Genomic DNA, 12121 nt, shown 5'->3' with positions numbered 1-12121 from the left:
CACATTGCATTGAAAGGAAACACCAAAAGCGCGGATTTTACTCAATTGTAAATCAGCTCTGCCTTTCCAGGTCACAATACACTGTCTTGTGTTTAGGGTTTTAGGCTTAGGGTTGGAAGTTGCTGAGGTTGGGGTAACTAGTTTATTTCATATGACAATTTCATGATTGAATTTTTTTTAACTAGCTGCATTCTGAGTAGAAAAGCCTGTTCCCTGCCAGCATGCTGCAAGAATGGGACCCTTGCTCTGTGTGGAAGCAGCAATATCTCTACAAAGGCACACACTGCCTTCTGAATCAGAGCCAGAGCTTTTCAATCTGCTGGGAGAATGACCAATGCAATGAGTCCACTGCTTTTCCACAGAGAGCAAGGGTCCCTCTCTGCAGCAGTTTGGCAGGAGACTGGTGTTTCTACTCAGGCTGTGGCTGCTTTAGAAAGAAAATTAACCACAAGACTTTGAACACCATTTGTTTTGATGCACCTGAAATGTATTTAATGGACTTAAACTTAAGGTTCTGCTGGAGTTAAAGCCATTAATTCAGCTGTAAACTGGTCCCATCTTTCTCCTCAATCTACAACAAGCATGACTCCAAAGGCCCATTCTTGTGAGAGCAGAAGACAGCACTAAACTCTAATACAAACCTCTCACACCCACCGCTCCAATCTTTCCCAGATTCCAGCTAGACCTAGGTCCATACTCTGGTTGGAAACAGAAGGATCAGAGGTTTCTTTGCCATCCTTGCATTGTTTGAAAACAAATTGAGTTCAATTTTTATTTTATGTACTATACAGATCCCACAGAAAAGCACAGCTGCCCTGATCACTATAATCAAATCTTTGTTACCGAATCCGTATTACATCCACAAGATCATGACGCAGCCCTAACCCATAAAGGGATTTAAAATCAATATCCCTATATCCATAAGGATGCCTTTGAGAAATGTACAATATTGCATCATACATCAATAATAAATAATACAGGATACAATATTAAACAGATCGGTTTACCTATAGATAATGATCTACAATAAATTCCAGATAGAGTTCAACCTAGAACATATATTGGAGAAGGACTCCACTAACACAATATAAAGATAATTCTGTTAATGATATACCAATTATACACCACAAAGAGAAAATAAATAATAATTAGAAATTAATAAGCATACAATATACATCACCATTGCATCCTCTTCAGGGGTGTAACTATTGATAAGGGGGCCCCATAGCAAAATTAATAAGGGCCCATTGCTCTCTACCATCCATCTTCAAGGCAATCCTTCTAGTGATACAGAATTCTTTTGGTCTTTGTAGCAACCTTATAGAGGTTCCCAAAATTGTAGGTACAATCAGTTTAACCAAATGTATTTACCAAAGGCTATCACAACCTGTACATATTATTATATAGGTAGATAGTGTTGGGCCCCCAGTACTGCATGATTTGCTTTGCTCTTACTCCCTAGATCCTCTTCTTACTACTAGACATACTTCTAATTTTCCCTCTGTGCTCTGAAGGGTATGTGACCCTAAAACCATAGAAAGCAAGGAGCACTAGATAGAATAGGAATTGACTCATATTGTTTGATGGACTAAAATTTGACTTTTCATATATGATAGGTAGTCCATTTAGAACTCCACAATATCATATCTACCAGCTGGCAGAGATTCAAATTAGATCTAATATCACATTTCCTGGTGAAACCCAGCAGCTGCAGGAAAAAGGGGACTCATCAGTATATTTAATTTACTACATGCAGAGGCCAGGAGCAAAAAGCAGTCTTTTATTTTACACATAAAAATCCTTTGTAATCACCTCCACTGAATATGGAAAATATTTACCGCATATATTAACCTTATATCCATTGTACAGCCAATCCACAGGGCAGGTTCCATGTTTCTGCTTGTCATCCTCCTTGGGGATTATATCTTTTTCTATTTTGAGCATTAAACTTGTTTTACAGATTCCCGGATTCATAGCAAAACAGTCTGTAAACCCCCAGAGCCCTGGAAGAGACAGCTTTCTGGAGTTACTGATACAACACAATGCATTATCTGTATTTCTAGCTGTGGCTTCCCCACAAACCACCTACGCAACGCCTCCAGCGACTGCTGGGAGACTTAAGTAGTTATTATTACTAAGATAGTTTATTATGCATTTCACAATTACGATTATTTATCTTACTGAACACAAGAAATGATCTTGTATGTCTAAACAAGTAATGGTAGAATACCGATGATGTCACGTTTTTTGCATTTCAAGAAAATATTGCTCCATCTTATTTACAAATTGCTTAATAACATATTTATAGGAAATATGTGTACATGGGAATTTATATTTTAGGGAACATATTTATAAAATTGGGGAAATGACTGTGAGGAATTATTAATTTGAGCAGATCAGAGACCATTTGAAAGATTCTCTGCTTGTATAATGTTCATTTGACAGCTGGATTCACATGCCCACCAGCCAGATGGAATGAGTATTAGTTTTCGGTATCCAAAACCCAGTTCAGGAGATTTAAGAAAAACGAGAATAATCATAAAAAAACATAGAATTCACTATAACCACTCAAAACTTTCGTTTTGCCTTTCTTGCTTATTTTCACCCTTAATGTGACTCTATCTCTGAGAAGAAGAAAAAAAAACCAGCCACTCAACTTTGTTGTCTTTCAGAGCTGCACTGGTCAAATAACTGATTCATTTTCAGTCTCATTTCACATAAAAAATACACACCTCCTAAACCCCGTCTGTGTGAACACTTTGGTAACTTGCTGACTCAACAAGATCCACAGACAGTGTCAACTGACAAAGAAGATTCAGAAGTAAAACCCAATGTAGTTTATCCCATGCTGAGATTACTATAAATGTATTTTCTGGGAATTTCTTGTAGGTAAAAATACGTTCTGCACTTAAAACCTCCTGACTCACTTAAGCCTCTTATACAGCAAGGGTAAAACTAAAACAAACTGAAGAGCATGGGTTGGATGGAACTAAACGAACTATAAACAGGTATCCCATTGGACACCAGACCGGTATCCCACTGTAGTATGTAGCAGGGTGCTGGAATGATGTGCGGTTGGTGCCGAACAAATTCAAACGTAGAGGACATAGTGACCCGCACACCAAGGTCCAATGCATCAATACGTCTTTTATTGATGGCTGATACACATGGCATCACGATTATGAGCAATATTTTGGAACCCATCAAGGTCCCTTCATCAGGCAAATAACATATTGATCTTCACTATGTTATTTGCCTGATGAAGGGACCTTGATAGGTTCTGAAACGTTGCTCATACTTGTGATGCCATGTGTATCTGCCGTCAATAAAAGGACTTATTGATGCATTGAACCTTGGTGTGCGGATGACTATCTCCTAACTAAACTAACACAAAATCAGGGGGTTTAAGTACAGCATATCAAAACACAATAAATTACAAATAATAAAACAGACCGCTGTGATAGGACACTGAAGATTCTTCAGCCAGTGTAACTCTGCCAGAGAACAAAGATAGGATGCATGGGCAGCAAGACTGGTAAGTTCTATTACTCTTCCTTTAAAGGCAAGATTTACCAAAACTATGTAATGTAAATGCAGGTTTACTAATATAAAAACAGGTTTACTACTATAAAGTGGCAAATGTGAGAAAATGCATCTGTTAGTCTAGATCACATTTGCACACCTTCGTTTGGCTTCAGCTTATAAATATGCTCCCTAAGATAAGAACTCAATTGAAAAATTTCCAATGATAACCTTTGGAAGCCTGTAGAGTTCTTTTTCATAAGCCCACATTGGCTGCCTAGACGTGCCCAGGACTTTTGACTCCTTACAGAGAGCTGAAGTGGGGGGTGGTTCTTGTAAGGCATAAGATCAACTGCCTCAATTGCCTAACCCCTTATGCAGTCCTCAACATGTGACAGACATGTAAATATTTTGAGTATTTTAGAAATGATAGGCAAAAGGGTGAACAAAAAAAATCACTTGACACAGAGGCATAAATATAGCTGTCCCCTATTTTACACATTAGTCTTCATATGAGTGTTCTGTGAATATGATGATGCAGGAATAAGCTGTCTTGTGGCACCAACCTGTGTCTGCCATGATATAGGCACATTGCTGTCCTGTTATGGATAAATTGTTGCTTTCTGGCTCCTTTTCCCAGTTACTGTAGATAACAGGTGACCCGACCTTCCATCTGCCAGCATATCAAACACAGCTATTTAAGATAACCTGTCATACATCATCACATAGAACAACACATATTAATAATACAGTAAGGCTGGTGAGTGTCCTGCTGATATATGGAAAAGAACTTCCCTGCTATATCCATAATAGTCTATTTATTTTCATCTTATGAGGTTCTACCAACCTGCAAGTGCAGTTTGAGTGTTCTGCCACAACGAGCGGCATTTTTATGTTATTAGTCTGTTTCATGTATAGTATTATTAGAACCCCTCTCAAGGTGTATATAAGGAGAGGCAAATAATTGGATAACCTCTTGGCCAAATGGAGTGTTGATCCCATTTGATCTTTCTAATAAAAGATTGTTCTATAAACATGAAAATTCCATTGTACCTAACTTCATTTTACTTGACATAATTTCTCTGTATCTTAGTAAACCACCCCACTAATTCCTTTTCTGTATTAGGGAGAGATAAGATTCAGACTTGTCATACAGAGATTTTTTCTATACTGATTTTTTTGTTGTTGTACACAATAACCTGGGTTAGAAATCACAAGGCTTAACCCTTATTCAGTCATCGCACTAGGCCAGCCATTCTCAACCAGGGCTCAATGAAACCCTAGGGTTCCTCCAGAGATTGCTAGGGGTTCCTTGAGTTGTTGCTGATTTTTGACCTCCTATTTGATGGTACCTGCATATTTAAGGGGTCAACTCCACTTCACAGAGCCAGTTGCAGGAACCCAATGAGCTGTCTGTAAGGGTTGCATTCTGACCATCACTGTAAGGGGGCATTTTCCCACTAACCAAGAATGCAAGAGGCATTTTTCACTGACCGCTGATTAAGTGAGTATAGCAAGTGTTCTCAGAGACCTGTAAAATATTTCAAGGGTTCCTCTGGGGTAATAGTTTGAGAAAGGGTGCACTAGGCAACCGAATTGGCATTATTGTGAGCTATTATCTAGCTAGGAACAAAGTTGTCCTGATGTGTTTAAACTTAATAAATGCCAATACCTTCGGAAGCCATCACGGGGGTTTTCATATGCAAGGCCAATCCACCATTTTTCATTCTTTTTTGACATCTAAAAAAATAGTAAGTATAGTTTTAGATGACATAAATGTTTAGAATAATATTTAGAAATCTACACGGATATCTACAAACCAGATAAAGATATCCCCATCCAACAGCAAAACAACAAAATGACATGACAACCATTTCTGTACTGCCAAGATCTAGAAATGTAATGGCTCAATCAAACCAGTGATATGATGCATTCTACAGATTTAGTTCACAGCTTTGCATTTTCTCAGTAGCTAGATGGATTTTGCTGCACAGGGGCCATCTCAGTGAATGAACTTAGCTATAGGGAACACATAGTGAGGTTACATAACAGAATGGACTGTAACGTGCACAAGGTAGCACTACTGTGCATTTTCTGACCGATGACCATGACGTGTTCATGCCTCCATTTATTTCTAGGATTGATTGCAGGCTGTAAAGCCTTTATAACTGCTGCCTTTATAAGTTAAAGAGAACCAGTCATGATTGGGCTTCAAGTGAAGCAAAACAATAGGTTTACTTAAATACCAACTCTGTGTGCCTGTTTACCTTCCCTTTGCTCCTCTTCTTCTCCGTTTGCCCACAAAGAGAAGAAATTCCTGTTTAAGCTCCAAGTTGCTCTGGTCAGAAATTACACATGGACATGGACACTTTCTCTGCCTCCAAGTGACAATACTGGAGCCTGATATTTGCTGTTCCAGCATCCAATGATGCATCATGGCAGAAAAGGGAGTTGAGTTTCTCATATCTTGAAGTATTTATCTTCAGGTTCACGTGCACAGATTTATTTATAGAAGATATCTATTTGCCCGATTATTTTGCTTCAGTTTAAGTCTGACTCTTAAGCTTGAGAGTCAGTAGAGGTCATCTGAAGCCTGACAACTCCTCCCCTGTCAATTGCCTGACGTCAAATGAGTGTACAACAGTGCCAGTGAACACATACTCTTAGTTAAAGCTGAACTCCAGAATATGTAAATAATGTCTAAATACAAGAGTCATGAGCATTCTTAACTTAATCTGAATTCTTAACTGAGTTTAGGAAATGTAACCAACTACAGGGCTGTGTTAGTTGACCCATGCTGTTGGCTCATTACAGAATTTGTCACAAGTTGACTGTAGACCATTTTGCCCTAACGCACATAAGTTCTTTTTGACACCAACTGTCTAAATCTGTATTTACATGGATACTTAATTCTTTAGGAGACTATGCAAAATATTATACTTTTCCGTCATACTACTTAAAGCCCACCTGCAGCTAAACCTTTTAATTTAATTTTTTAGCACCATCTATATCCCTATTGGGGAGCTGTCACCTCACTTCCTGTCCTAGAGAAACACATATAATAACAAAAACATGCTTTCAGTAGTGTTGAAAAGGGTTTAAAATTCTGCCAGTGTTAGTATTGCTTATCATGCCTTGCTGACAGCTGGTCCCCCCCCCTTATTGATAAGGGGGCCCCATAGCAAAATTAATAAGGGCCCATTGCTCTCTACCATCCATCTTCAAGGCAATCCTTCTAGTGATACAGAATTCTTTTGGTCTTTGTAGCAACCTTATAGAGGTTCCCAAAATTGTAGGTACAATCAGTTTAACCAAATGTATTTACCAAAGGCTATCACAACCTGTACATATTATTATATAGGTAGATAGTGTTGGGCCCCCAGTACTGCATGATTTGCTTTGCTCTTACTCCCTAGATCCTCTTCTTACTACTAGACATACTTCTAATTTTCCCTCTGTGCTCTGAAGGGTATGTGACCCTAAAACCATAGAAAGCAAGGAGCACTAGATAGAATAGGAATTGACTCATATTGTTTGATGGACTAAAATTTGACTTTTCATATATGATAGGTAGTCCATTTAGAACTCCACAATATCATATCTACCAGCTGGCAGAGATTCAAATTAGATCTAATATCACATTTCCTGGTGAAACCCAGCAGCTGCAGGAAAAAGGGGACTCATCAGTATATTTAATTTACTACATGCAGAGGCCAGGAGCAAAAAGCAGTCTTTTATTTTACACATAAAAATCCTTTGTAATCACCTCCACTGAATATGGAAAATATTTACCGCATATATTAACCTTATATCCATTGTACAGCCAATCCACAGGGCAGGTTCCATGTTTCTGCTTGTCATCCTCCTTGGGGATTATATCTTTTTCTATTTTGAGCATTAAACTTGTTTTACAGATTCCCGGATTCATAGCAAAACAGTCTGTAAACCCCCAGAGCCCTGGAAGAGACAGCTTTCTGGAGTTACTGATACAACACAATGCATTATCTGTATTTCTAGCTGTGGCTTCCCCACAAACCACCTACGCAACGCCTCCAGCGACTGCTGGGAGACTTAAGTAGTTATTATTACTAAGATAGTTTATTATGCATTTCACAATTACGATTATTTATCTTACTGAACACAAGAAATGATCTTGTATGTCTAAACAAGTAATGGTAGAATACCGATGATGTCACGTTTTTTGCATTTCAAGAAAATATTGCTCCATCTTATTTACAAATTGCTTAATAACATATTTATAGGAAATATGTGTACATGGGAATTTATATTTTAGGGAACATATTTATAAAATTGGGGAAATGACTGTGAGGAATTATTAATTTGAGCAGATCAGAGACCATTTGAAAGATTCTCTGCTTGTATAATGTTCATTTGACAGCTGGATTCACATGCCCACCAGCCAGATGGAATGAGTATTAGTTTTCGGTATCCAAAACCCAGTTCAGGAGATTTAAGAAAAACGAGAATAATCATAAAAAAACATAGAATTCACTATAACCACTCAAAACTTTCGTTTTGCCTTTCTTGCTTATTTTCACCCTTAATGTGACTCTATCTCTGAGAAGAAGAAAAAAAAACCAGCCACTCAACTTTGTTGTCTTTCAGAGCTGCACTGGTCAAATAACTGATTCATTTTCAGTCTCATTTCACATAAAAAATACACACCTCCTAAACCCCGTCTGTGTGAACACTTTGGTAACTTGCTGACTCAACAAGATCCACAGACAGTGTCAACTGACAAAGAAGATTCAGAAGTAAAACCCAATGTAGTTTATCCCATGCTGAGATTACTATAAATGTATTTTCTGGGAATTTCTTGTAGGTAAAAATACGTTCTGCACTTAAAACCTCCTGACTCACTTAAGCCTCTTATACAGCAAGGGTAAAACTAAAACAAACTGAAGAGCATGGGTTGGATGGAACTAAACGAACTATAAACAGGTATCCCATTGGACACCAGACCGGTATCCCACTGTAGTATGTAGCAGGGTGCTGGAATGATGTGCGGTTGGTGCCGAACAAATTCAAACGTAGAGGACATAGTGACCCGCACACCAAGGTCCAATGCATCAATACGTCTTTTATTGATGGCTGATACACATGGCATCACGATTATGAGCAATATTTTGGAACCCATCAAGGTCCCTTCATCAGGCAAATAACATATTGATCTTCACTATGTTATTTGCCTGATGAAGGGACCTTGATAGGTTCTGAAACGTTGCTCATACTTGTGATGCCATGTGTATCTGCCGTCAATAAAAGGACTTATTGATGCATTGAACCTTGGTGTGCGGATGACTATCTCCTAACTAAACTAACACAAAATCAGGGGGTTTAAGTACAGCATATCAAAACACAATAAATTACAAATAATAAAACAGACCGCTGTGATAGGACACTGAAGATTCTTCAGCCAGTGTAACTCTGCCAGAGAACAAAGATAGGATGCATGGGCAGCAAGACTGGTAAGTTCTATTACTCTTCCTTTAAAGGCAAGATTTACCAAAACTATGTAATGTAAATGCAGGTTTACTAATATAAAAACAGGTTTACTACTATAAAGTGGCAAATGTGAGAAAATGCATCTGTTAGTCTAGATCACATTTGCACACCTTCGTTTGGCTTCAGCTTATAAATATGCTCCCTAAGATAAGAACTCAATTGAAAAATTTCCAATGATAACCTTTGGAAGCCTGTAGAGTTCTTTTTCATAAGCCCACATTGGCTGCCTAGACGTGCCCAGGACTTTTGACTCCTTACAGAGAGCTGAAGTGGGGGGTGGTTCTTGTAAGGCATAAGATCAACTGCCTCAATTGCCTAACCCCTTATGCAGTCCTCAACATGTGACAGACATGTAAATATTTTGAGTATTTTAGAAATGATAGGCAAAAGGGTGAACAAAAAAAATCACTTGACACAGAGGCATAAATATAGCTGTCCCCTATTTTACACATTAGTCTTCATATGAGTGTTCTGTGAATATGATGATGCAGGAATAAGCTGTCTTGTGGCACCAACCTGTGTCTGCCATGATATAGGCACATTGCTGTCCTGTTATGGATAAATTGTTGCTTTCTGGCTCCTTTTCCCAGTTACTGTAGATAACAGGTGACCCGACCTTCCATCTGCCAGCATATCAAACACAGCTATTTAAGATAACCTGTCATACATCATCACATAGAACAACACATATTAATAATACAGTAAGGCTGGTGAGTGTCCTGCTGATATATGGAAAAGAACTTCCCTGCTATATCCATAATAGTCTATTTATTTTCATCTTATGAGGTTCTACCAACCTGCAAGTGCAGTTTGAGTGTTCTGCCACAACGAGCGGCATTTTTATGTTATTAGTCTGTTTCATGTATAGTATTATTAGAACCCCTCTCAAGGTGTATATAAGGAGAGGCAAATAATTGGATAACCTCTTGGCCAAATGGAGTGTTGATCCCATTTGATCTTTCTAATAAAAGATTGTTCTATAAACATGAAAATTCCATTGTACCTAACTTCATTTTACTTGACATAATTTCTCTGTATCTTAGTAAACCACCCCACTAATTCCTTTTCTGTATTAGGGAGAGATAAGATTCAGACTTGTCATACAGAGATTTTTTCTATACTGATTTTTTTGTTGTTGTACACAATAACCTGGGTTAGAAATCACAAGGCTTAACCCTTATTCAGTCATCGCACTAGGCCAGCCATTCTCAACCAGGGCTCAATGAAACCCTAGGGTTCCTCCAGAGATTGCTAGGGGTTCCTTGAGTTGTTGCTGATTTTTGACCTCCTATTTGATGGTACCTGCATATTTAAGGGGTCAACTCCACTTCACAGAGCCAGTTGCAGGAACCCAATGAGCTGTCTGTAAGGGTTGCATTCTGACCATCACTGTAAGGGGGCATTTTCCCACTAACCAAGAATGCAAGAGGCATTTTTCACTGACCGCTGATTAAGTGAGTATAGCAAGTGTTCTCAGAGACCTGTAAAATATTTCAAGGGTTCCTCTGGGGTAATAGTTTGAGAAAGGGTGCACTAGGCAACCGAATTGGCATTATTGTGAGCTATTATCTAGCTAGGAACAAAGTTGTCCTGATGTGTTTAAACTTAATAAATGCCAATACCTTCGGAAGCCATCACGGGGGTTTTCATATGCAAGGCCAATCCACCATTTTTCATTCTTTTTTGACATCTAAAAAAATAGTAAGTATAGTTTTAGATGACATAAATGTTTAGAATAATATTTAGAAATCTACACGGATATCTACAAACCAGATAAAGATATCCCCATCCAACAGCAAAACAACAAAATGACATGACAACCATTTCTGTACTGCCAAGATCTAGAAATGTAATGGCTCAATCAAACCAGTGATATGATGCATTCTACAGATTTAGTTCACAGCTTTGCATTTTCTCAGTAGCTAGATGGATTTTGCTGCACAGGGGCCATCTCAGTGAATGAACTTAGCTATAGGGAACACATAGTGAGGTTACATAACAGAATGGACTGTAACGTGCACAAGGTAGCACTACTGTGCATTTTCTGACCGATGACCATGACGTGTTCATGCCTCCATTTATTTCTAGGATTGATTGCAGGCTGTAAAGCCTTTATAACTGCTGCCTTTATAAGTTAAAGAGAACCAGTCATGATTGGGCTTCAAGTGAAGCAAAACAATAGGTTTACTTAAATACCAACTCTGTGTGCCTGTTTACCTTCCCTTTGCTCCTCTTCTTCTCCGTTTGCCCACAAAGAGAAGAAATTCCTGTTTAAGCTCCAAGTTGCTCTGGTCAGAAATTACACATGGACATGGACACTTTCTCTGCCTCCAAGTGACAATACTGGAGCCTGATATTTGCTGTTCCAGCATCCAATGATGCATCATGGCAGAAAAGGGAGTTGAGTTTCTCATATCTTGAAGTATTTATCTTCAGGTTCACGTGCACAGATTTATTTATAGAAGATATCTATTTGCCCGATTATTTTGCTTCAGTTTAAGTCTGACTCTTAAGCTTGAGAGTCAGTAGAGGTCATCTGAAGCCTGACAACTCCTCCCCTGTCAATTGCCTGACGTCAAATGAGTGTACAACAGTGCCAGTGAACACATACTCTTAGTTAAAGCTGAACTCCAGAATATGTAAATAATGTCTAAATACAAGAGTCATGAGCATTCTTAACTTAATCTGAATTCTTAACTGAGTTTAGGAAATGTAACCAACTACAGGGCTGTGTTAGTTGACCCATGCTGTTGGCTCATTACAGAATTTGTCACAAGTTGACTGTAGACCATTTTGCCCTAACGCACATAAGTTCTTTTTGACACCAACTGTCTAAATCTGTATTTACATGGATACTTAATTCTTTAGGAGACTATGCAAAATATTATACTTTTCCGTCATACTACTTAAAGCCCACCTGCAGCTAAACCTTTTAATTTAATTTTTTAGCACCATCTATATCCCTATTGGGGAGCTGTCACCTCACTTCCTGTCCTAGAGAAACACATATAATAACAAAAACATGCTTTCAGTAGTGTTGAAAAGGGTTTAAAATTCTGCCAGTGTTAGTATT

General features: G+C 38.4%; 1 protein-coding gene across 1 annotated transcript in view; it reads right to left on the bottom strand.

Moving 5' to 3' along the window:
• The window catches only part of PLA2R1 (phospholipase A2 receptor 1), an 81981-nt gene that overhangs the window by 24939 nt on the left and 44921 nt on the right, over positions 1–12121 (bottom strand). Inside the window, exons 18-23 of the mRNA XM_018571702.1 lie at positions 10671–10738; positions 9565–9671; positions 7328–7479; positions 5195–5262; positions 4089–4195; positions 1852–2003 (exon numbers count right to left, since the gene is read on the bottom strand). Of these exons, the coding sequence (XP_018427204.1) occupies positions 1852–2003; positions 4089–4195; positions 5195–5262; positions 7328–7479; positions 9565–9671; positions 10671–10738 (654 nt within the window). The remainder of the gene's footprint in view (positions 1–1851; positions 2004–4088; positions 4196–5194; positions 5263–7327; positions 7480–9564; positions 9672–10670; positions 10739–12121) is intronic.

Source organism: Nanorana parkeri, unplaced genomic scaffold (assembly GCF_000935625.1).
Source record: "Nanorana parkeri isolate BGI_ZX_2015 unplaced genomic scaffold, ASM93562v1 scaffold1812, whole genome shotgun sequence".
In the NCBI taxonomy this organism is placed as follows: Eukaryota; Metazoa; Chordata; class Amphibia; order Anura; family Dicroglossidae; genus Nanorana; species Nanorana parkeri.
This window is presented reverse-complemented; position numbering and strand designations above follow the sequence as displayed.